General features: G+C 39.8%; 1 protein-coding gene across 2 annotated transcripts in view; it reads left to right on the forward strand.

Annotated features, from left to right (window-relative positions):
• The window catches only part of LOC121513676 (RNA-binding motif, single-stranded-interacting protein 3-like), a 237,171-nt gene extending 211,014 nt beyond the window's left edge, over positions 1–26,157 (forward strand). Inside the window, exons 10-14 of one of the 2 annotated variants that reach the window (XM_041793581.1) lie at positions 1,396–1,446; positions 19,599–19,715; positions 20,064–20,150; positions 20,637–20,761; positions 22,745–26,157. In XM_041793581.1, coding sequence (XP_041649515.1) covers positions 1,396–1,446; positions 19,599–19,715; positions 20,064–20,150; positions 20,637–20,761; positions 22,745–22,748 — 384 coding nt within the window. In that variant the 3' untranslated portion in view covers positions 22,749–26,157. The remainder of the gene's footprint in view (positions 1–1,395; positions 1,447–19,598; positions 19,716–20,063; positions 20,151–20,636; positions 20,762–22,744) is intronic. The other variant, XM_041793582.1, reaches the window with a different exon arrangement.
• Positions 26,158–27,334: the final 1,177 nt, after the last annotated feature.

The following is a 27,334-nucleotide window of genomic DNA, read 5'->3' on the forward strand; positions in this document are numbered from 1 at the left end:
TTTTTCCAGATTTCTGCCTTCACTTTGAACAAATGGGGCTTTCAGTGCAGCACACAGGGGAAGTCTGAAAGTATTGAGAGACGGATTAACACATTGTTGGTTTTGGTCTTTTCGTGGGATTTGCTGGCAGAAAGAAAAATATTGAATAACAGCTGCCTCATCTTTAGGGAAGTTGGCAACTTAAGTGGGAGCAGAGCTTTTGAAATAAATAATGTTTAATTTTTTTGGATTGATCCCACACACACTCACTTGAGCACTTTATTTGCTGTTTGTATTCCCCGCACATTCAGGTATAACGAGTCTTTTTAAGGAAAGACTTAAATGCTGAAAACTGAGTTATCATTTCTCTCTATTAAAGTGCAGCTATGATAAAACACAGGCTTATGTTGCAGCACTCCTCCCATCGATCTTTCATTCTCAGGCACAAATCCTCCTTTTGTCTCGCTTGCTGTTCCCATGTGCTGCATCCTTTCTCTTTCTCTCACACACAAAACGCTCTAATTCATGTCAAAGCTGGTTGGCGAAGGCGCCTTTGAGAGACTGACTTGATCCTTGTTTTTTGTCAAACAACCAGACGTTAAAACAAACAGGAGTCCTCCCCGTACAGGTTCCCTGCTGCAAATGAGGCAGACTGATGCAAAGACACAGCTTCAGCATAGCAGATTAGCACTCTCAGATAAAAAAACATGCCTCCTTTTGAGGTAAATTAACCTTCGACTCCACATAGGTGAGCCAACATACTCATATATAATTAGTACATAGATACATGTGACAACAGGGGTCTTTGGGGAGTTGTTTCTCCTCATGTTTGGGTTGGGCAGTGGGAAGCAGAAGGAGATGAAAGTGTTGATTTGTGGCCAAGACAGGCTTTGATGATGAAACCTCCACTGTGAAGCAGTAATTATTCCACTGTATTGCTCTCTGTGGTCTTCATATCCTCTTATAATTACAACATAACATACTGTATAGTGGACCCTTTGTTACCGCAGTAATATTCTTTAAGACACACTGCCGCAGGGAGCCACGCTCTGAAATGGGTTTGTAAAGACTCGAGCTAATGATTAATTTTCTCCCTGCTTTTCTCATTTTCGCCTCCCTTCCTGTCATTCTGTCGTCCAATTGTCCTTCTTTATGTTCCCTCTTCTCTCAATTCTTTATCCACTTATAACAATCTTCTTTTTGATCTTCCCTTTCCTCTCATCTCCCCCTGACCTCCCTTCTGCATCCTCCTACTCATGCTCATCCCCTCCTTTAATTACTGTATTTCCCCTTCCTTCCTTCCTCATCTTACTTTCTTATTTCTGCTTCCTTCATCATCTCTGATTTTACCGTCGTCACCACTACCTTTTCTTCACCGTCTCTTCTTTCTTCTGTTTTTTTTTTTTTTTCACACAGGTCCAGAGTACATCTTGGATGCCACATCAACAGTATGTTATGCAACCTACAGTAAGTTTTTCAACCAGCCTCTCTTTGGTGTTTTTATGTTTTATTATAGCTCTTCCCAGTGGAGTTGTTTTCTCAGTTTTCTGACACTTTTCACTGCCTCCTTGTTACCCTACATTCCTGCTTGTCATCTCTGTGTGGTAGCATGTCTCTGTACTCACTCTTCAAGCATTTTCCAGCCTTCAAGTCCCCAAAAAATCCAGATTCAGCATAGTTATGCTTATTGACAAAGCCTAAAATGCAGTGTCATTGTCTGTCAAATTGGCTGCTGCAGGGTTTTTAGACATTTCAAAGGCATAAATAAGGGAAACTGCACAGTGCAATTAGAAAGTATTGACTGCCTTCACTTTTTTCTTTGTCCTTATGTTGCAGCCTGATACCACAGTAGTTTAAATTCACATTTTCTCTCAAATAATCTACACTCAGTATCCCATAATGACAAAGTGAAAACAGAATTTTAATGTTTTTGCAAATGTATTAAAAAAGAAAAAACTATAAAATCACATTGATGTCTGCAGCAAGTACAGCCTTGAGTCTTTCTGAATATGATACAAGCTTTGCACACCTGGATTGCAGGATTTTCTGCCATTCCTCTCTGCACATCCTCTCAACATCAGTCAGGTTTGATGGGGGCCGTCAGTAGACTGCCATTTCCAGGTCTCTCCAGAAATGTTCAACATGGTTTAAGTCAGGACTTTTGCTGGGTCACAGGATATTCACAGAGTTGTCTGGCTATGTGCTTAGGGTCATTGTCATGTTGGAAGGTGAATCTTCGCCCCAGACTTAAGTCCTAAGTGCTGTGGAACAGGTTTTTATTAAGAATATTGATTTGCTCCATTCAGCTTTCCCTCAACCCTGATTCTTCTACCGGTCACTGCTGCTGAAAACACCCCCACAGCATGATGCTGCCACCACCACGCTTTGCTGTTAGGATGGTATTGGGCAGGTGATGAGTGGTACTTGGTTTCCTCCAGACAAAAGGTTTGGAATTGAGGCCAAACAGTTCAATCTTGGTTTCATCAAACCAGAGAATCTTGTTTCTCACAGTCTGAGAGTCCTTCAGGAGTTTTTTTTTTTCTTTTTGCAAACTCCAAGCAAGCTTTCATGTGTTATGCACCGAGGAGAGGCTTCTGTCTAGCCACTCTACCATAAAGCCCAGATCGGTGGAAGGCTGCAGTGATTGTTGTCCCTCTGGAGCTTTGTCCCATTGTCCCATCTCCACAAAAGGATCTCTGGAGATCAGTCAGAGTGGCCAGCCGGTTCTTGGTCACCTCTCTTACTAAGGACCTTCTCTCTTTATTGCCAGTTTGGCCATGTTAGCTCTTGAAGAGTTCCTGGTTGTTCCAAAAGTGTTCCATTTGAGGATTATGGAGGCCACTGTACTCTTGGGAATGTTCAGTGCAGCAGACATTTTTTGTTGTCTTCCCCAGATCTTTTCCTTGCAACAATCCTGTCTCTGAGCTCTCCAGGCAATTCCTTTGACTTCATGGCTTGGTTTTTGCACTGATTTGCATTGTCAGCTGTGAGGCCTTCTATAGAGAGGTGTGTGCCTTTCCAAATGTTCAATAATTTTGCACAGTCAAGGTGTAGAAAATCTCAGCAAAGATCTAGAGAAATGGGAGGAACCTGAGCTATATCTCAAGTGGTGTTGCAAAGGGTCAGACTACTTTTGTCAATGTGTTATTTCAGCTTTTTATTTTTAATAAATTTGCATCACTTCACTTTGTCATAATGGGGTACTAAGTTTAGATTTATATTCTTAATGATGCACTGTGTGCTTGAATGTATAATATAATGTTTTTCTACAGAGGAGTATTAATGATTTTCCATCGCTGATGCTTTTTTAATCTGCTTTAAGCCTGTTGGAGCTCAAATAAGGAAAATAGTCATTATATAACAACTATCCCTTGAACTCCAGACCCCCTTTAAAAACCGTGTGTCGCACCGCTTCATTCACACACATTAACCCCCCTCTCATTTCCCTCTACACGTTCATGAAGGCCATCAAATATAAGAAGGATGTCTTTCTCCCTTATCTATCTGCTTCTCCTCTTCTGAAGAAAAAGGAAAACAGTCACAAAAATGACATTGCATTAAAAGAAAAATCATTATTTATAGTGCCCCATCATATGAGGGTGACTAGTGTAAATGAAAGACAAAGAAACCACTGGAGCCCTACATCTAAGTTTAAGCCTGCTGAATCAGCTCAGAGTAACCTCCTTAAAGCAGCCTGGAAAGCTTAGTGGAGCCAAGTGTAAAATCTGTAATAAAAGGCTGCCCCCTGCTGGTGTAAAAGAATGTGGAGGCCCAAGTCTTTAACAGTAAAATCAGCCAGTTTCATCACTAATATCTTCTTTAGATGTTTTTTAAGAAGATTAAAAAAACATCTAGGCATATCCATGAAGCTGTTTTTTCCTTGCGAGCATATTTTTTATTGCTTTTCAATATTTTGATATCATAGATGTGCTTACAAATACATGTGCAACTAAACATAGACAACGCAAAACACAACAAAAGGTATATAACAGATAACAGATTTTAGATTTTTGATATCCTTACATTTAATCCCATACAGATGATCTTAAAAACTAAGAACATGAAAAAGTTCATTTTTTTACTGTGATTTAAGTCAAGAAGTGAAACTTTCATGTATTCTAGATTCATCTCATACAACATGAAATACTTCAAGACTTTTTTTGTTTAAATGTTGATGATTACGGCTTACCGCTCACAAAAACAACAGTCCAAAGAAAGGATTTATAATATAGAAATGTTGACCCTCTGGAAAATTATGCTCATTTATGCACTCAGTCATTGGTTAGAGCTCCTTTTACAAAGATACTGCATCTATGCATTGCATAGCATGGAGCCGATCAGTCTGTGGTACTGCTGGGGAGTTATAAAGTCCAGGTTGCTCTGATATCAGCCTTCAGCTTGTCTGTATTATTGCATCTGATGTCTTTAGTCTTCATCTTGACATTTTCCCAGAGATTCTCTTCGGGGTTTAGGTCAGACCAGTTGGCTGGCCAATTACACACACATCAAACCAGTTTCTGGTAGTTTTGTCTTCCCTGTTGCAAAATCCTCCTGGAAAAGGAAATCAGTATCTTCATGAAGCTTTTCAGCGTTTGGAAACATAGAGTGCTCTAAAATGTCCTGGTAGACGGCTGACAGCGTTGACTCTTGATAAAGCTCAGTGGACCAACAGCAGCAGATGACATGGCATCCCAAACCATCGCTGACTGGAATCTGGACTTCAAGCATCGTGGATTCTGTGCCTCTCTGATATTCCTCCAGACTCTGGGACCTTGATTTCCAGTTGAAACGCAAAATTTTATTTCCATCTGAAAACAGGACTTTGGACAACTTATTATCAGTCCAGTTCTTTTTCGCCCAGTTGAGAATCTTGTTGCTTTTGGTTCAGGAATAGCTTGACACTAAGAACAAGACACCTAGTCCATTTCCTAGACCTGCCTGTGTATGTTGGCTCTTGATCCACTGACTCCACCCTCACCCTTGTGAAGCTCCCCTAAAAGCTTGAATCTGCTTTTTTTTTCTTTTTTTTTTTTTTCTAAAGGCTAAGCTCAGTCATGTTGCTTGTGCACCTTCTCTTACCACACTTTTCTCTTCCAGTCAAGTTTCATTGAATATGCTTTGATACAGCCTTTGAGAACAGCCTGCCTACAGCAGTGATCTTCTGTGGCTTACCCTCCTTTTAGGGTGATAGTCTTCTGGGATAGAATCAAGTTGGCAACCTTTCCCATGATTGTGGTTGCGTGTACTGAACAAAAGTGAGAGAATAAAGGCTCAGGAAACCTTTGCAAATTTGAATTTTCCACAATATACAAATATTTTGAGATTTTTGATGAGCTGTAAGCCGTAATCATTAAGATGAAAACAAAAAAAGGTCTTGAAATGTTTCACTTTGTGTGAGATGAATCTAGAATATATGGAGATGCAGCTTTCTGAAGTGAATCACAGGGGGGAAAGGAACTTTTACTTGGTCTTCTAATTTTTTAGATGCACCATTATGTCCAAATAAACTGCAGAAGGCAACTGAAGAATGATCCCCTGATGCTTTCACTATATTGGTCAAGTGTCTGTTTTCTAGAAAATAAATTAAGCAGTCCCAGATGTTGCTACAGAGTGCTCATTTGCCCTTGATAGCGTAGGTAATCTTTGCTATAGGGAGAGTTAGAAATAGTTCAGAATTCCAAAACCTATTCTTGGTCTATCCTCTCTTTTTCATGCCAGAGCAGTGACTCTTTTATCTAACAACAAGCTAATTTCTGAAAAAAGATTCAGATGTTTCCTTTTTACAGTATCTTACCATTATTACAGTTATGACCATTATTTCATGAAAAGACATCAGATGTTTGTCAGGCTTGGAAATGTTTCCTATCTCCAGTACTCTGCTTTCAGCCCAAATTTAGCATCTTCCATCATGGAGCTGTTTGTAAATGTAGAGTTGTGTTTTTGAATTGATAAATGCCATGTTGCCATGTCCTCATAAGCTCAAAGTACGTGCAATGGCAAAGTAATGCGTCCCTTTAACGCTTGACCTTGGCTGCTGAGCGACACGTGTGGACATGTGTCAAGCTTGACTCTGCTCCCTCTCAAGTCCAGGGTTGTGGCTCATCAGTCCCCTTAATGAATCCTTTAATGATTGCCACCAGTGTGGCAATTAGCTTGAGTGTAGCTATGGTATAGCTGCAGTTTTATCAGAACTGGGCCACATTCTTTATTAAATCAAGAGCAAAGACCCACACCGTGTTTGTGATTGTTACAGGCAGGGTTTGGTTGTACTGTGACCCAGTATGCACAATGAGTGCCTGTGGAGTGATTAGCTCGGGTGTAGCCACAGTAGCAGCAAAATCCTCTTCTGGATCAACAAAAGCTTTTACTATTTGGCTCTTTGGTCTTCTAACAGCAAAATGTTGTCCTTCAATGCTAATACTATAGCTGCATTCATGCTAACCTTTTAAATGGCCACCATGTGTAGGGGAGACTTTGGACAGCTGCAACACTTTTTACATTATTCTCAGTTACTCAGGGACTATTTGGACAAGGCACACCAAATTTTTACATATTAAACTTACCAGTGTCTGCTAATTACCCAATGCCATTTAAAGATAGCTACATATGACATATCAATCACAATATTTATTTGAATGGAGGAATTCAGATGTTGCAATTGACCCCAGACCTGGGGACAGTTGCAACACGGATCGGGGACCGTTGCAACATATTAAAGAAACATTAAATTTCACTGATTAACTTCTGCTTTTGTCTCAATAAGCACAATATTCCTACAATATTAAAGTATAATATATTTAATAAGTTTTGTTTTGTGTAAAACATAGGCCTACCATGAGTCGATGTGCAGATGTTACCGAAGCTATAAAAACTCAGTATTTCAGTGTGGGACAAAAATAATGGAATAATTTGCAATACAAAAAACATTGATTAAATATGTTTCAGGGTACAAAATCCAAATTGTTTTAAAACTCTATATGACAACAAATAAATTGACTTTTCTCCTTTTTTCACAGGAAAATGTATGTGGCTAGTTTGTCCCATAGCACAACAGATACAACAAAAATTGTTCATTTTTGCTCAACAAGTTGTTTGGGGAATCATTTTGTTTAGCATTAGTATTAGTTTCTCATTGTCTTACAATATAATTGCCTGTACTGATCATCAGCAATGAAATATATTAACTGTGCCTATTTTGAACTAAAACTCTTCAAAAATAGTGTTAGATGGTCTGTTTTGATATGAGCAAGGGGACAGTTGCAACCATCCCCATGGTATCAGTCATGACAAAACATCATGTGCTTGCTAGCCACACTGACATTGACACATGCTAACCATGTGACTGAATAGTCAACAAAACAATGACTCAAACTAGATAAGTTTGGATTAATTCATACAAAAGATCAGGACAATATGACAAAAATACAGCTCATGAAAAAAGCTACTTTCATACCCCCAAAATAGCTTTGTCTTTATACAAGCAGGACCAGATGCTCAATATGGCCCCTCTCTTCTTGGTGGGCAGAGGGTCTAACTGAGCATGTGCAGTGTGAGTGTCATCACTCTAGCATCTTTCTGATTGAAGAAATAAGGCTTGATGCAACTGTCCCTTGTTGTAACTGTCCCCAGTCTCCCCTATAAGTCTAACTTAACAAGGCCCTGACTACTGCCTTTTTCTCCTCACATGATGCTGATTGGTCCAGTCAGAACAGGCATAGTCAAGCCAGTGCTGACAAGAATTCTTATTAGAAAGGTGGATATAAGGCAAAGGCAAAGAAATCAGTATAAATACATCTACAAGATGGAAACCATATAATACACTAGAGTTGTATAAAAACCTCATAAGCTATGGCTCCAAATACACAATAAAACACAGACACATGTACATAGAGCCTTGAATATCGACCGTGTGTGTAGGTGTGCATCAGTAACACTGTGGGTATATCCTGTAGATACTCTTTCTTATATACTGTCTGACACACAAACAAACTTCAAGGCTTTAGCTCAGAGACTGTATACAGCTATAAGTACATGAGATTGAGCTCTGAGCCTGTACAGGCTTCAACCTGAGCTCAACATAAAGCCCCAGCTGACACCCTGCCTCTCTAACATGTAGTAACAACACAAACATACTGTGTAAAATCTCTGCACCTTCATCCACATGATTTACAGTTCTCTCTGTAATTGTGGAGAAAGTGAAAAACTCAGCGGTTTCCCTGTTTATCCCTCAGTACGACCGCTTCCATAGAAGAGAAAGTCATGGGCAGAGTAGATCCAGGTTTAGATTGTACAGTAACCTTGAGAGTGCTTCTGATGAAAATAAACCTTTATTACCTCTTAAACATTCAGTCATGAATAGTTCTCAGTCCCACTGGTTATTCTCATGTACAGTTTGCACAAGTGATTTTTAATAACTGTTTAACTGGATTGTAAAAAATCCATTTAATTTTATACACACAGGCTTTAATGACACACCTGTTCACAGAAAAGGTTCACATGAAGGAGAGAGAAATGAGACTTTGATAGGAACATTTCAGTCCATCACAAAATTAGAGTTAATCATGTAACAAATACACAATCCAACGATCTAAGGGGCTGAGAAACGTAAGTTATTAAGGTGTTTGTACAAGTCATGTGGAAAGAACAGCATGAGCTGATCTGTTTTCTTAAATGAAGCTATTAAATCTCCCCATCATAATTTCTTATAATTACAAGTTAATCAGCAGGTGTTTAGTATTAGTGTGCAAAAGCAAAAGATCTTTTTCAAAAAATTTTCGCTCAGCATGCAGACCCCCGACAAATATGTAAGAGCAGTCTATTTCACAGGTTGTTATACGTTTGCTGAATCATTCATGAAAATGTGGAGGGCCGCCCCTTATCTCCAATTCTGTTTGTGATTTTCATGGACAGGATCTCAAGGCACAACCAGGAGGGGGAAGTTCTTCTGTTAGGTGACCTAGTTTCACTTAACTGAAATGATTTTTACATTTTAGCTTTAGTTATTTCATTTGTTTTTGTTAACTGTAATAACTTTGGTATGGAATGTCATATTTAGTGAACGGAGTCCTCAATGAAAATCAGATGTAAGCCCTTGCAGAATGGTGAGTTTAGAAGAGTGCTCTTGTTATCGTAATGTACTATTGTTTTGTGTGAGAGCCCCCTCGCAGCCGAATTTACATACTATGCATTATGCACTATGCATTTAAGATGTTGTAAGGGAAATTTTTGACATCAGCTTCCCTAAAATACAAGCAATTTAAGAATCTTTGCCAGGGAGGATTTCCCAGTAGAGACCAAAGATTAATGGCGGTCTTTGGCATGAGCAAGTTTGTGATAGCCCAGTTTTGGGCTATTATGACCATAAATTGCAGAAAGTACTGGAAGATGTCCGAGTGACGTCAGACATTTGGTTACTAAAGGGGGCTTCATTTCAACCTGAATTGTTTTTTTTAACCAGGATATTTGCATTCTTCTCTGATGTAAGAATCATCATTTTAACATGAGTTGTGTATTGACCTCTGGTGCTTCTGCAGCCAGCCTGGACACTCAACAAAGTGCAGGTTCTGACACTTCTACAGTGGCTTCATTATTCAACACCAGAGTTTGCTGCTTGATTATGACATATCCTCCTCCTATTTTGTAATAGAGGAATGCGATTCACAGTTGAGCAGGCCTTTACCTAATGGATATAGTCTAAAAAATAAAGTTGGCTTCTCTTACAAAGACACAGAAGTCAGATTTTATCATCCAGATTTTTATCATACCACACCACTTAATGAGTTGGTTTCTTGCCAATATCTAGAGACTATTTCATACATAAAAAAATCAGTTGTGCTCCAATGAAATTGTCAGCAGTCGGGGGATGGAAGATAACGACGGCACAGATTTGCTATATCAGCCATGCACTGAGGGATTCCAGTGAAATAGTGCCACAACACAATAGTTAAACTACTTTCAAATTCTCTCAGTTTTTCTCTCTGCCTATCTGTCTTCCTCTTTGTGTCTTTCTGCCAACTCCTAAAAACATTCTGTTGTCATGTCTGATTAAAATTGTGTCTGTGAGAGAGGATAATACCCCTCCGTAAATGTGTTTTCAAACAAATGTCCCATCTAATTATCTGGCAGGCTGCTTGATATGACTTTCTAAGACTGGGGGAGAAGAAAGAGGGAGATAGAAGGGAAGGAGCATCGGAGAAAGAGGAAAAAGATAACAACAGGAGTTAACCGTGTGTGTTTGACAGAGGGAGGACAGGGGAAAAGAGGCAGACTCAGGAAACGGAGAGGAAAGACGGGATTACAAAGAATAAATCAGGAACAAAGAAAAGAAAACAACAACTGCAAAAGCATGTCTGGGCTGTGCGCGCCTGTTCCCCAGCCTTGTCTCTGCATAGTCAAAATCCCTGTTAGACAACAAAGGAGAAGGCTAGTCATTGTATTTCCTGGATATAGAGGAGCTTGGCAAATTAAAGCTGTGCCAGGGAGGGAAACACAGAGAGAGAGCAGCTTAATTCTGTTCCTATGGCAGCAGTGGTTTCATGGCTGCTATCAGCACAGTTAAAGAGAAGTAACTTTGACTGTTGGCTTACTGACACATTTAGGTTGACGAACACAAGCACACCTCTCAGGCAGCGATAGTTAGAGATTATATGTCTGTGGTAGCAAATCTGGAAGTTTTTCTTTAGTATCACTTCACTGTTAGAGATACACCGTCAGCACTGAACTTCACCGTCACAGAGAGGTAACCAGATGCTGCAAAAACATGACTCTATTGTTTGAGCAAGTCTTATGGGAATTCTGCTAGATTCTAACATTACTTACAGTGGAACCACATCCTGGCACTTTGGGTCCTTGCTGAGTGCTTTCAGGAACTCGATAGTGGGTTTCTTGCAGCCTATGTTGACTTGCAGAAGGCATTTGACTTGCTGAGTAGAGATGCCCTCTGGAGGATTCTGGAGCAGGATCCCAAGTTCACTCATCCAGCTGATGTCTGCCCTATATTCTGGTACAGAGTCTTAGCTCCTACCTCTTTGGTACCTGTATGGTCTGGATAATGGGGCAGGTAACAGGTCCTTGTGGAAACTGTAGATGTCCTTATGGGGGCTCTTAACTTGCTGAGTGAGAAGTTTGAAGAGTAGGGAATGCATGTCTCCTTAGTCAAACCAAAGATCCAGGCATTTTGGGATGCATTGAATATGTGTCTGTGAATGGTGGGAGTACAGAAGTTCTGGAGCAGTTCACCTATTTTGGCAGTGTCAAACGGTTGCAATTAACTGCAGACTTGGACTTGCACGCAGAGTGATGGGTTCACTGAACAGTGAGGTGTATCTGAGCATGCGGACGAAAGCTGAGAGTTTTTTGGTCCTTGGTTCTCCCGGTCATCCTATACTCCTGTAAGGCCTAGACATTGTCTGATGGCCAGTAAAGTAAAAGTAAGGTAAAAAACTAGGTCTGTAAGCAGCACTGAAGGGCCCTCACACCCTGGCACATTTCCGAGTCTGTGGCAACCACAGGTGTGAAGTTGTGTTGGTGAACCATGCAATGTGCTGCAGCACAGCAGAGACGTCATATAGCCCCTCCAGGACTGTCATTAAATAAAAAACAATGGCATGTTGCACTTAGCATATGGTGTTGTAGTTGCTGTAAACACTATGTGGCAGTATGAAAAACAGCAAGATGCTTATATGTTATGATCTGGACAGGACTGATTTATCTTATATATGATATAAAGAAGATGGGGCATTTGTGTTAAGAGGTGTTACCGGTTTCTTACAGTAGGTGGGGCAACAGCAAAATCATGAAATTAACATTAAAATGTGAATGGGGCAGACCTTGATCATACATGTGAAAGTTGAAGCAAATCAGAAGTTTAATATGAGAGTTACGCCAACTTCCTGTGAAACAGCAGGCATATTGAAAATGGTCGCCATCGCCACCAAGGCATCCTTTAATAAGACGTATTACTGTTGTGAACGAATATTGAGGCATTCTATCAAAATCTGAGCCTGACAGGTTCAACTCAGTAAGAGGAATAAAAAATGGCCCAGTTGTGTCTTTGGGCCATTAAATTAAGACAACTTGCAAGTCACTGAAATGTGTCACTTTTGTATGAATTAATCCTATTGCTAGTCGGGGGAGGTACATCAAAACAATACAACTAACCTTTGAATGTGTAGATGGGCAAACTTTGATCAGACGTGAAATTTGAAGCAAATTGCTTGGGTGTGTTCTGTGTGTTACTGTTGTGTTGTCTGAGAATTTTGAAGAACACAGAATGATAATTACAAAAGTCAGAACAGGTTAAAATCATTTGACACCATCAAAATCGCCTTACTTTTAAATTGAGATGAAGCTGGTGGACTTCCTGTTGGGATTTTGGCATGGGTCCAAGAGGCTTTTTTGTAGGTTTTATGATGATCCATATGCAGACTGAAAATCATAAGCCCAGGTTAAATGGTTTGCGGGGGCGGAATTTTTCAAATAGATTTTGAGGGAAGAAAATCGAAATTCAGAGTAGGAAATGTTCAACTGGCAGAAGGGGGCGTTGTGACAAAGTGATTATATTAATGCATGAAGGTATTCAGGATCAATGTGTGATCATCCCAGTGAAGTAGGGTGATGGCTGACATGGGCACTGTAGTGTTATATAGAATCAAAATAGTTGGCACAATTCAAAGAACAACTTTGGGCCCTGATTACGGCCCCACCCTATGCTGAACACTCCTGCATAGCACAGCTTTAGATGCCCATCTTGTCTAGAATAAGCACACAAAACTTCGATGAATTCTGTAGGTGATGAACCTTCAGATGTGACACCAATGATGTAAAACCAAAACAGCCTAAAATTACCAAAATTGGACCTTTAACTGTTTGTAAGATGCTTCCTGTAAATTTTGGAGGATCATCCCATGAGACTTTTTTATTCGTCCAATCATGATACATATGTGTACCGATTGTCATGCATGTAGCTCTTACCCAATCACCTATCTCATGTCTGAGAAATGGATTTGCACAATTCCACTGCCAGACAAACTTCCACTGGGGGACAATTTTATGCAAGGTTTTAGGGACTTTTTAGGCCCCCAAAACAAGCCGTGAAGGGCCAACCAAAACAATATCTAAGGATGCCTATAGTTTCAATAGGGTCCTGTCACCTAGGCCAGTGCTCTGGCCCTGCTTTTTGTAATCCATGTTACTCTGTAGGTTTGAAGATCACCAACATATGAACAAGACAATTTCAAAATAGCTGATTAAAAACTCCTCACAAGGGTTTCAATGACCCAAATTTAAAAGGTTAAAAGAAGAAACACCAGTGTTAAGTGCTGTTTTTAATCCCACAGGAATGAAGAAGGTGCACAAACACTCCCATAACTTTCTGTGTACACATTCACAATGGAGACACGCATCTCAGATGAGTCGACACACACCCGTACAGACACCTATACACACAGTGGAGTGCCTTAAGGACTGTGTGTTTCCTACTCTTGGTGCAATGCCCAGATTACTTGAACTCCCTGTCTTTACATCCTAATTAGTGAGAGGATGTCTTTGTGCATAATTACTCACAAATCCCCCCTACAGGAAATGAATGCATTACCCTAACCAGGCATAGCAAAAGAGACAAGGAAGGCGGCTTATAATGGGAGGGCTGTAATGAGACATCCAAAGAATTGGGATTTTAGATCTTCCTGAGTTAAATTGCCATGTTAAACTCATTTGGGAAGACAAATAGGGTGCAGAATGTGAAAAAGAGCGCACAAATCGGCACATATCCAAGCTCTTGAGTGCTGCACAAAGGTGTGCAAACACTAACATGCATAAAGGTGTGTGTTTAGAGTTAACAAGCTACTGATACCTTTATTTCTGCTGTATGTGGTCCTGTAAAATCTAATAAAATCTTGTTAGAACTAACTAAGGGTTTAATTTAAGTAGGTAAAACCATTATGTAGGATGATACAGACATCTGTTTCCAGGCCACACAATCTCACAACCTAACATGCAAAGAGCACCTGTCTAACCAGCTCCACCAACTGGTTTTCTTGATGTAAATGTGTGTCATTTCCACTAATACCATGCATTCGATGCTGCCTGTAGCTTCCTGCTGCACAGCTTCACTTCTCTTCAGGAGAAACAACAGCGAGAAACGAGGAGGAGAAGAATAATAGAGGAGTGAGTGAGAGAAAGAGCGAGTTCAAAGTTGGAGAGCAGATCCTGAATTTTTCTCTCTCATGTCCTCAGGGAGAAGATAACTGTCTGTCTTGCGCTCTCATTTATTGCTTACTGCAGGAAAAAAAATGTCTGATACAGGAAAACATGATACAAATACACTCACTCTACCACAGAGAATCGCACACTCCACACACACCTGCTAATGCATGGTCTGGATGCATGAAGACGGGGAGTTGAACACTCATGCAGCTATAAATCAGAGCAGACAATTAGTCATTGTGGGTTTTTCCTTAGCTTGGTGTAGCTTTGTGTGTGTGTGGAGGCCTGCTGTGAGGTTGGAAGAAGTGAGAGAAAGAGCGAGGGAGGATGAGAAATCATTAAACCACAGATTGTATTATATAGATGGATGGAAAGCCAGGGTATTAGCTCGATTCTGGCTGCTAAATCTACCTGCCAGTGCCAAAGATTTGTGCTGGTTTGGGGGTAGATCTGTTGATGTATTTGTGTGTGTACAGTGTGTAGAAAGTGCAAGCAATTTACTTGTGATGCTGAGGATAGTGTTGACAGAGCATAACTGATAGCCAGGCTGGTGTGTTCTTCAAACAGCTCTCCTTATGAAGACAGCAGTCAGGAGGAAGTGCGCTCAAGACTGTTAACAACTGTGACAACTGTGTGTGTTTGTGTGTGTGCCTTCCTGTGAAGCCAAGAATCTTCACATACACTGTGAACAACTTTGACAGACTGTATATGTCTTTGAAAGGAAACTTCACACACCTATAAGGTTCATTACTGTTTTCATGTTGTGTATCCCTGTGTAATACTACACACTCACAATATAGTTCAGAAGGCTTCCATACAGTTGCACTGTAGCCTAAATTTAACACCTTTAGTACCTGTTCTTATCTCAACGTGCAGCTTCAGTAGTGCCTACTGCTCTCTGGAGAAAAACTGACACACTCCCACAGATGCATGCTGTCTGTGTGCGCTCAAGGGAAGTGTAGTTAAACAGCTATCACAAATGCATAGTGTTTACCTCTGCAGGGATGTTGCCAGGTGTCTGAGCACACGGTGTGAAGAGTCTCCTATTAGATCTAAACAGAGCTGTTGAGTCTGGAGCAGCAGCTGTACGGGGAAAGGAGATCTCAGTGCATCAAGGTGTTAGCAGGCATCAAAGCCGCTCACGCTGAACAGATTTACAGTAAAAGCCTTTCTGCTCCATTACGAGGTGTGTTCTGTCAAGCCTGCCTGCCAAGCAGCAGACTGACTGTGTACAAAGTCAAACTACTGCAGGCATCAATTTAACTAGGGAGGAAGTCTGTCTAAACTCAGTTTCTGTTAGCTATGTGGATTAAAAAGAGCCAGAGTTGGGAAGTAACTAATTACATTTTTTCAAATTACAGGATTGAGTCGTTTTCTGGGTACTTTGACTTTTTTGAGTACATCAGTAATATTACTTCTAAGTTTTAACCAAAGTGACTGCACTTTTACTTGAGTACACTTCTCTTACACTTGTCCAACCCATTTACTACACAGTAGCACATAGAGGCTACTCAGTACTCAGTGCTTTAAGTAAACTTTAAATTAAATACTTTTAACTCTTACTTCAGTAGATTTATAGACTAGTACTTTTACTCTGACTTAAGTACATTTTAACCAAAGTGACTGTATTTTTACTTGAGTACAATAGCCGTGTAGTTTTCCACCCCTAACCAGACAAGGTAAAAACCTAATGGCTGACTGCAACTATCAGAGATGCCTGTTGAATTGCCTGACTGGCAGAGTGATATTATCATTATTGGTATTTTTGTTTTTTGTTTTTTTTTAGCTAAATTTATTGTGGCAACTTAAATGTATAGCTACATCCTGTCCTCTCTCTCTCTGTCTCTCCTCTTAAAAAAGGTGTTCTCTGTGTATATATCTACAGAGACATTTGTCAGACTTCACTGATAGAGACAGACAGTGTCACTGGAGATTACATCTTTTGTCAGATATAAGTCTTTAATGATAGAAAGTTTATAGTAACAATAAAACACTAACTGTTAATGAACGGTTTATTCTTAAATAAATTAAAAACTGCAACAGGTTTCATGAACATTTGTAATTCTCCTAAGACAGGTGTGCAAGGGTCTTTATATAAGTAAAACTAAGCTGAATGTCAATTTTTAGTGTTTCTATCATTTTTATATCTGTTACTTATTAATAAACAGCACTTTATCATATTCCCTGCAAATGAAGACATGCTAAACATTTAAGTAGTGTTCTCTTAACGATGCAAATATGGAGATTTTAATGTTTATTTGTTCCCCATAATCATATAGTATTAATGGAATATTTACCAATTTTTTTTTTTAACATAGCGCACACCCCTGGCTCAAGCAGGTGACACAGACACACACAGCTGGAGCACACACACACAGCACTGATGCGCTGATCCTCCATGGTCAGAGAGGAGCCTTAAGAGGAGAAAGTTCTGCTGTTTGTCCTCCAGTATTCTGAAACTTTTTCCCTCAATAGATAGAAGCCTGAGGTCTACACTACCAACATGTTAGTGTGCATTTCAGTGTAGATGTGTGCATGAGGATCGCGTTTGTGTGTGTCATTGTTATGCAGCATGAACAAAGACACGGATGAGAGGAGAGCTGCCAACACTGGGGCTAAAAAGATGAACGGTCAAAGAGAAAGGGACGATAGGAGAAAGAGTGACGGGGGACAGGAGATCATGATGAAAAAATTAAAAACTGAAGATTGTGCATGAGTCTCAAATCCCGAAATATATTCTCTGCACAAGACAAGCTGTCAGTGTGGCTCTCTTCTCTGGTTTTAACAAGAACAGCGGTCTAGTTCAGTGTAAACTGCAGCGGTCTTACAGCGACATCCAAGCTAACAGCTAACGCCGAACAATACTGAACAAGGCCACCGCGATGATCCAAAAGCCATGCCGAAACAGACCGGGAGTAGAGCAAGAACATTTTTTTCTGTCACAGAAAGCTTTCAGTGTTGCTCTCTGTGCTTGTTTGGATAAGACATTAGCAGGGATATACCAACTCATCTGTATACAACAACTAACCCTTTCCCTGTAACTATCACAAAATCATGCCAAAGCAGGGCGGCAGAAGAGCGACAACATCATTTTCTGTCGCAGAAGGCTTTCTGTGTTGCTCTCAGTGCTAACTGTGATGAAGAAATGTGCTGGTTTGGCTAAGGCTGAGCTAACGTTCGGCTAGCAGGCCGTAAATACAAGCATTCACACAACAAGCAACCCTTTCCCCCTTTAACTATCACACACTTATGCTGAAGCGGTTTGGCAGAAAAGCAAATCACCCTTTCTCTTACAGAAAGCTTTTAGTGTTGCTGTCTTTGCTTGTTTTAATAAAAAAATGTCCAGTTTTGACTAAGTGCTGCTGCGATTAATTCAGAGCTAATCGCTACACAAGCAGCCAGCATACACAAGCATTCGCACAACAAGTTTGAAGTTTGATTGAAGTTAGCTTTTCCCCCTCAACTATCACATAGTCATGCCAAAGCAGGTCAGCACAGGAGTGAAAACATCTTTCCCAACATGAACACGCCATTTTTAAAGGAGAAAATAATTTTGGACAAGTCGACATTAAAGTTGAAATGACTAGAATAAAGTTGAATTGTGATAATTAAGTTGAAACACAATTTCGAGATTGCATTCGAAATGATGAGAAAAAGTTGAAACTTGTTATAACTAGCGGATCATAGACGCTGTGTGTTTTTAGTGGCAAAGAGAGATTGTCTTTGTTGTTAAATCCAATAATGAGGTATAATTTCACATATTCATTGATATGAGGCATAAGGCATACTGTATAGACAGGCACAATTCTCTGTTATTGTTTTAAATATACATCAACAGGAGCACACAGCGCTCTGTCTCTCTTCCTCTTCCGTCTGATCACCTGTAGAGGCGCAGAGGTGACAGACTCAACCTCATTACGTAATGGGAGAGCGAAGGGACATTGATCGCTCTTTTATTGATCACAGGCTGCTGTTAATGACAAAATGTTAAAAAAAAGGCAGAAAGGGAACATTTTGTCCCATGTTGCACCGGAAACTTTAGATAACAGTATTGTGTATGATACAGAAAATGTTACCTGCAAAACGCCATGTACACGATGTACATTACATTTGTGTATGGAATTTAGAAATAAAACCCCCATATGTTTTAATTGCTGCTTTCATACAGCGCCTCCATGCTTCCCTTCAGATATGTCAGTAGATTTGTTTCTATTGATATTGTCTGTCCCACCACAACAAACACTGATCAATAAACAAGTGATGAATCTCCCTTCGCTCTCCCATTACCGAGGTAGAGCCTGTAACCTGTGCGTCTCTACAGGTGATCAGACGGAGAGGAAGACAAGAGCGGTTCTCTCCTGTTGATGTATTTAAGACAATAACAGAGAATTGTGACTGTCTCTTCAAAATGCCTTAAGCCTCATATCAATGAATATGTGGAAATTATACCTCATTATTGGATTTAACAACAAAGAGATTCTCTCTTTGCCACATAAACACAGAGCGTCTATGATCCGCTAGTAATAACAAGTTTCAACTTTTTTCTCGTCATTTCGACTGTAATCTCGAAATTGTGTTTCAACTTTATTATCACAATTTCGACTTTATTATCGACTTTATTCTCGTCATTTGGACTTTAATCTCAACTTGCCCAAAATCATTTTCTCCATCAAAAATGGCCCTAATCCGCTTCTATATGATAGATGAGATAAGATAAGATATTCCTTTATTAGGAATATCTTATCTTATCTTATAGGGCCCTCAAAGTAGCATCACTCACTCAGGAACTCGGTCAGTCAGTCAGTCAGTCAGTCAGACAGACAGGGACAGACCCATCTGTAGGGCTGACCTCAGCAGTTAGCCGAGAAGCGCTAACTGAGCATGAAGTATACATGTAGGGTAGGGTGACCGGATGTCCCCAGTTTCTAGGGACAGTTCCCTTTTTAAGAGACCAATCCCAAGAAATGTCCCAGACTTTTTTGTGGTTTTACACAGACTAGCAGCTTCTTAGTTTTTCACTACAGACTGAATAAAACTCTGACAACTTAGTTGCCTGGATGCATTTTGATGAGCTATGAGTGCTCTGCTTAAACTAAGGCATTTCCTGTAAGTGGTCAAATTTTCTTCCAAAATTAAAGTCAACTTGCATTTAACCAGCTGAAAGCTTTTATTAGGAAGCTGCAACTGCAGTGTTTGGTTTTCATGAGCAACTTGACACAGTGCCAAGGTAGCTTATATTTAAAAAATAATGGATAAAAGGTGCATAAAAAATCCAGGATCAGCATGATCCTCAGTTCTTTATCTCACTCTTTACCCTGACAGACAGAAAAGGGTTTCTGACTGCAGTAAGAGGTTGTTCACCCTGTTAAAAATTTCTAACCTTGTCTATCATGTTTCCTTTCTTTCTCCCTTAGGGTGCTGTGATCACCCCGGCCGCGGCCATAGAGCCCAGTTTGTCTCTTCACCCCTCCAGTGTAATGGCTCCTCTCACCCAGCAGATGAACCACCTGTCTCTGGGCACTACAGGCACTGTAAGTCTCTGATATGTCTTTTTCTAGTCTCACATTAAACCACGTGTTCTTTTATTTAACTAGTTATTCATTTTAACTGATTGGAGAGCAGAGATTCCTGCTATGATTAAGATGATCTCACAGCAGAAACACCATAACCACACCAATAAAAGTGCCTCTTTATGTTTTAAATACATCTGAAATGTGCATTCACCCTGGAGCAAAGTCAGCTAATTTTCAGCTGTATGAAAGTCAAATAAAAACACTCTTTTCCTCAGAAATTCCTCTTAACACTTAAATCCAGAGTTAGTAAAGGACATGTTTGAACCTTTATCATACTTTTCTCTGTGCCCCTCCTTTTCTCTGCAGTACATGCCTGCTGCAGCTGCTGCTCCTATGCAAGGAACCTACATTCCCCAGTACACTGCAGTGCCTGCCTCTGCCATCACAGTGGAAGTAAGGACAAATAGAGGTTGTTTATTGTTGTTTATAGCCCGGTAGCTTCATACAGCTATAGTAGAGGACTCACCTTACCAGAATATTGAGAATTTTACATTACATTTTGTAAATGCTGTAAATGACAGAGATTTTAATCTCTGAAACCTCTGTTGCACTTATTTATTACAACAGAGAAAAATTAATGATAAGAAGCTGAGATAGTATCACAGTTAGGTTGTGAGTCCTTGTTATTCAGGGTAAGACACCTACTGTTTTAACTAATTTCCCAAGAGCAGAAAGAACTGTTATTGAATTCTAATATGAGCAGAAAAATCACACTGATGAAAAACTTTACTTTTAGTCAATACAGACGGAGTTATTATGTGTTTAACTTTTTGTGTGGTTCTGAGGAAACTTAAACAAGGCTCTATAAAACATAAAAACCTTCTTACAATACCAGTCTACATGTCTGACGTGTTTGTATGGTTGTGGTTGTGATGCCAGGGCGTGGTGACAGACACATCTCCACAGACAGCAGCCCCCACCTCACAGGACGGCAGCGGGCAGCAGCCTTTATCAGTGGAGAATACAGGAGAGCATACCACAGCCTACTCCTACCAACAGTCCAAGTGAGTAAACAAATGTCTCTGATACAACTTAGATTATATGGACAAAAGTATTCAGCTGCCTAACTATTACACCAACAGAGGCTGTAATGATATTGTATTCAAATACATGTACTTTAATATGGAGTTGGTCACCCTTTTGCAGCTATAACAGCCTCCACTCTTCTCAGAAGGCTTTCCACAAGATTTTGGCGTGTTTTTGTGGGAATTTGTGCTCATTCATTCTGTAGAGCATTCATGAGGTCAGCCACTAATGTTGGACAAGAGGGTCTGGTTCACAATCTCCATTCCAGTTAATTGTTAAGGTGCTGGATGGGGTTGAGGTCAGGGCTCTGTGCTGGTCAGTCACGTTCTTCCACACCAAACTCATTAAAAACATGCCTTTATAGTCCTTGCTTTGTGGTCATGTTGGAATAGAAAAGGGGCCTTACCCAAGCTGTTGCCACAAAGTTGGTAGCATAGCATTGTCCAGAATGTCTTGGAATGCTGAAGCATTGAGCTTACAAAGTGGAAACAAAATTTTAGTTTTGCAAATTTATTTAAAAGAAAGAACTGGAATATCGCATTGACATAAGTATTCAGACCCTTGAATATGACGCAACAAGCTTTGCACACCTTCACTGAGGGATTTTCTGTCATTCTTCTTTGTAAATCCTCTCAATTTCAGTCAGTCAGTGGACAGCCATTTCAGATCTTTGTACATATGTTCGATAGAGTTCAAGTCAGGGCCCTGGCTGGGCCGCTCTAGAACATTCATAGCCACTCCTGTGTTGGCTTTGCCCCTTGCTGAGGGTCATAAGTGCTACAGAATAGATTTTCATCAAGGATATTTCTTTGCTCCACACTTTGCTTTGCATGCTTTGCTCCATTCAGCATTCTCTCAACCCTGACCAGTCTTCAAGTCTCTGCTGCTGAAAAGCACCCCCTCAGTATGATGCTGGGATGAAATTGAGCAGGTGATGAGTGGTGCCTGGTTTCCTCCAGACATGACATATAGAAGTTCAATCTTGGTTTCATCAGACCAAAGAATCTTGTTTCTTACAGTCCTGCGGGTGCAAAGTTCAAGTGAGCTTTCATGTTTTTTTGCAATGAGGAAAGGCTTTTGCCTTGTCACTCTGCCATAAAGCCCAGATTGGTGGAGGGCTGTAGTGATGGTTGTCCTTCTGGAACTTTACCCCATCTCCACACAGGATCTCTGGAGCTCAATCACAGTAACCATCAGGTTCTTGGTGACCTCTCTTACCATTCTCCTCCGATTGTTCAGTTTGGCCATTTGACCAGCCCTATGAAGAGTCCTGGTTGTGCCAAACATCTTATATTTGAGACTTATGGAGGTCACTGTGCTTTTGGGAACCTTCTGAGCTGCACATTTTTTTGTTGCCTATCCCAGATCTCTACCTTGCAACAACCCTGCAGTTCTTTTGACCTCATGGTTTGGTTTATGCTCAGATATGCATTGATAGCTGTGAGGCTTTCTAGAGTGCTGTGTGCTTTTAAAAATCATGTCCAACCAATTTAATTTACCAACGCTGGACTCCAATCAAGGTGGAGCAACATCTTAGCAGTGAGATATTTCATTAGAGATTTCATTTGGCATACTTAGATGAAAAAAAGTCCTGATGGGGAGTATTGGTAACAGTTTGTGCTGAGGTGTTGATTAGAACATTAAATCGATCATTTTGAATAGTGCAAACCTGACCGGCTAAAGGAGGTTATTGTGTGTATTTACATAGACAGAATGGTTTTCTATTTGTTGTGGGAGGTTTTGGTCACAGAATCCTGTCAACTTTTGCATGTACACCACTTCCTCAGAATTTTTATCGTCCTCCAGGTGTTCATCCGCCTCGTTTCTCTGCTTTCTAGATAACCTGCTGGTGGTTTCCTTCACAGACGGCCGCTGGACAAAGACAGTTGTTTCAGCTTTTGTAACGGTGACATTGTCCACAGTTTTTTTTTCCCTCTAACTTGTTTTTCTGTCTCCTCCAGATAACGAGATTGGGAGGAATCATCGCTGCATTGCCTTCAGAAGGACTGCACTGAGACGCCGGAGACACATGGAGAATCAAAATGAAATGAGGACAAAAACTAGAAAGAAAAAAAAGAGGTGACACGGGAACACTGAGGGGAGAATGCTTCCACTGTGCACAGGCACCAAAAACATGACAAAATGAAGAAAAAAAAATATCTTTCGTACTTGGTTGAGGCAAAAAAAAAAAAAAAAAAGAAAAGAAATGATGGTTTTGTGGACTTGAGGACAATGAAATCAAACACAGTCTAAAACTTTTGAGTTTCCCACTGTGAGACTGGACTCTGCCTCTAACAGAAGAAGCCAGGACTGAAACCTGAACTCAACCAACAAACTGTACAGAAAAAAAGAACATTTGAATGTGCAGGTAGATTTTCAGACTTTTTTATGAAAAAATTAAAAAGGAAGCAACGTCTAGGGGGGAAACAGATTGTCTTCCTTTGATATTAAGCTACATTATTTTCATTCTTTTTATTATTTGAGTAGTTTTCTAGAATATTAATGTTTTTTCGTAACTCTTTATGCCTTAATTTTTTCAAACTTTGGAAACAAACATCCAGAGTGTTGAATTTTAAAACAAGACTGATGGTTGAATGATTTTAAAGGCTCATGGAGAGAAGAAATCTACAAAGCTATCTGTACAGGATTTAAAAAAAAGGCATTTGTATGAAGATGATTTTAAATTATGTGGTGCGGTGCAGCTGATGTTGTCAGTAAGAAAAAAAATCGTCCTTAGGGGTCAATCTGCTGCTTCCTGAACGATGCGGTTAAGTTTAATCATCAGATAGAAGTTCTGTTTTCCATCACATTTCTACTTTTTATAGATTTTTTTCCCCTGTTTGTTTGATTGCCGTCTTTTTTTTTTTTTTTTTGCTTTGCCTGCTTTGCTTGTCACACTGCAAAAAAAGAAAAGAAAAATAAGGAAAAAGTCTGACTTTGAAAAAAAAAAGCAGGAAAAAAAACGCTAGGATTTTTAAATGTGCAAAAAGCAATAGTTTTAGTAAAACTGTTGACAGTTTCTTGAGTCTTTCTTAACTGTTGAACAAAAAGCAGCCTACAGGGGGCTTATTTTATACCAAAGATGAAGAAACTAGGTAGAGAAGAGATCTTCCTCACTGTATGTTGCTTTTTCTTTCAGTTTTTTCACCTCTTTGAACTGAGATCTTTCTTGCTCATCATGCTGTTTGTGATTTTATCAGAGACTGAGAAGGAGCAGATGATCTTTAACACAACTTCCTCAACCAGAAGATTGAACTCTGGGATGTTTTATTTGTCTCATGATCAAACTTTGATGATCTATCGTGGGCAGTAATATCTGTGGAGACCAGGCGCCCTGTGGGCTGGAGAGTGTGGAGGAGGAAATTATTTGGTAAACTTTTATTTTTGAGGGAAATATGATTATATCTGGTGTATTATTGCCGATATTTTTTTGCAGCCAACAACACCCTCTTTGGCTGTACTGATGATTCAAAAATCCTGAATGCAGACACTGAGAAGCTGTAAATCATCATGACAGTTAGCCAAATGCTCTACATTTCTTATACATCAGATTGTTTCACGCCAATGTCTTGCCAAACACAAGCCATCTAAAATGTGAGCAGGGCAGGACAAGCATTTATCTTTATTCAAATGATTTCAGCTTATATGTACTCTTGAACAAGAACAAGGAGAAATGTTTTTCTTTTTCTTTTGTATTGCCTTTTTTTTAAAATTGATTATGATGTTTGAGCTGCTAAATACTTTTAATTATTGGGGATTTAGGTTGTGTTTGGTTGGGTGAGTGTGGCAAAGGGAGGCCCACAGGGGTGACAGATATAGGCTTCTAAAATCCAAGGTCAAGACAGAAAATAATGTATTGTAATTCACTGATATAAGACATTCAAATCATCATAGGTTGTAAGTTGTAGCATTTTTAGGTGAAAGAAGATGAGTATTTCTGGTTGTAGTTCTCAGAAAACAATACGAGCTTTCACTATAGCAATGAAATTTCCATGTGCAAAATCTGAGTAAATATTTTCTTCACCATGGCTGTTTTGTTTTTGGTTTTTGTTTTTTTTTTCAGTTTTGCTCTAAATGAGCACAAATCAAACCAATCAGAATTTGTCTGTAGACAGTGCTAAAAAGTTTTTGTTTGCTGGAGTTAGTGCTGTTGCCTCATAGTAAGAAGGTTCCTGTTCGCTTACCAATCAGGGCATTTCTGTGTGCAGGTTCTCCCAGAGCATGCGTGGGTTCTCTCCAGGTACTCCAGCTTCCTCCCACCACCATAGTCATGTTCATTAGGTCAGGAACACTATCGTCATACATTTTACCATTTTATTGCGAAATGGAGATACAGTTTTAGTTAGTCAAGCATCATGCTTTGACTTTCCAGGAAGTGCATCGCTAGAGACCCCCATATGGATGGATATATTCATGACAATGTGTACCAAATACAATAAAATTGGTTCAAAAGCAATTAATCAGTAGTAGCACAAATCTGAATATGAGCTTTGTACAAGCTTTGTGATACAAAGGAGGAGGCTGGGGTGGGGGAGGTTAAGCTTTGCCAGCAGCAGGAGTGCAGCATTAATGCAAGGAGGGGTTAGTGAGGAAGGGTATAGGGATTTTCAAATACACTTAATATGTTGAGAAAAAGAGCTGTGGGAGCTGATTTTCTGAAAAGAACACGTGTTGGTTCTCCTTCAGTTTTATTCTTGTGACCATGCTCATCATCCCTGAGTAAACAGGGCGGTTTCATCCTCCACATGGTTTGAGGCTGCAGAGGGAGGGGTTCAAGCATGAAAAGAAAATATGTGTGAAACATGTTTAAGCCTCTAAGTAAAGCATAAACAAGCTGCCCATCAGTGTGACTACAAAGCTGAGAACAACAAACCAAGAGGAGTTAAACTTCACCCTCTTTTTCTAAAGCCAACCCTTTTGCTCTATGATTAATATTCAGCTTGCCACATTTTACATCTCTAACTGTCTAATCCTGGCTCTGGAGGCTACACCCTAAAAGCCCACCCACCCAACCACTAATGAAAGAAGCTAATAGAGAGAGGAACAGATGAACGTATGGTAAAAACATGGTTCAACCAAAATCAACCAGACACAAACCTCTATGGGAAAATAAGTTATTGAGAGAAGAGAGAGAAAGTAGAAATGGTGAGAACAAAGTAATATTTATGAGATCTTTTTTTGTACAGGTGTGTAAAAGAAGATGCAACAGAAATAACTTTGATGATGCTATTTTTTTATTTGCTTGGTCACATGCCTCCCATGTCTTTCAAATTGTGATTCTGAGAGTGTCTGTAGAAACAGTGGATATTTCTGTAGTTTCAAATGTCTTTTTTTTCTTTTGGGTTTCTTTTTAGACAAATCTTTCAATAAAAAATGTTCAAAACAGTCGTTTCTCATTTTGTATGTTCTGCAGGTGTATAACAACACCACTAGAGGGCACTGTAGTACCAGTTACAAGATGCTGAGGCAGAGGCACTGTGCCTCAATATCACAGTATCAATTTGATAATATGGGGGAGGTACCAGTAACTTGTGTAGATGGTTTTGATTTGAATATCACACCATGCAACTGTAATTTCAACAGCAATGTATTTTAGGGTATGAAAGCCTTGAGCTCATACAGCAGCCACAAAGTAGATATATTTATTATTTACTAAATGAGAACTGTATTGTTATCAAACAGAACAGAGGAATGTCAAAACACTCTTACAAATGCACACAAACAGTTTTATTAATGCTGTCTTCAATACGAAATAATATCCTGCCGCACTAAACTGTGTGTATAGATGGACTGAGCACGAACTGTCCGAGAGTGAAGCCACATAATTCGAGAGGGGTCTGGCTGCACTCCGCAGCTCTCAGACACCCCCTCTTGTGGACCTCACTGTGAGACGCCGCTTCTGTCATTTGTTGGTACAACACATTTGCCGTTTTAGAATTTTTTTCTTTTTAGTCAGCTTTATTCAGAAGTCTGGCAGTTGCGTTAATGAAAACTTCACATTGTAAATATTATAGACCAAGCAACATTTCCTAATTAAAAACAGGAAGAAAGGTCGGAGGTCTAATCTGAGATTTAATCATGTAAAGACTCCTTTCAGAAGTGTTACACAAATGTTAGCTTTAGCTACATTAGCTCTAGCCAAAGCTAACAACACAGCTACACTAGCAACATAATTAGTGTTACTATTTAAGCCAAGGTAACTATGCTAGCTTTAGCTTTACATGAGCTTTTGCAACCATGGCCAAAGCTAACAAAGCTACATAAGCTACGTAGGCAATGTAGCTATGTTAGCTCTAGCAAATGTAACATAAGCCTGCATTGCTAATGTAGCGAGATCGATCAGGCCTGGAAAAGTGTGACAGGTGCCTGTAAAAGCACAGCTGCCATTCCCGTATTAAGCAACTGACCCTTTCCATTCCATTAGATATGTAATCTTGCCAACAATACCCAAAAAATGTGCAGAAGAGAAGCTGTGACAAAGTACTCCAGATGGAGCCTCTGGTCATTAATCAATGTCCAGGCCTCACAAAAGTACAGTAAGACTGGGAGGA

The sequence above is a fragment of the Cheilinus undulatus genome, linkage group 8 (assembly GCF_018320785.1).
Source record: "Cheilinus undulatus linkage group 8, ASM1832078v1, whole genome shotgun sequence".
In the NCBI taxonomy this organism is placed as follows: domain Eukaryota; kingdom Metazoa; phylum Chordata; class Actinopteri; order Labriformes; family Labridae; genus Cheilinus; species Cheilinus undulatus.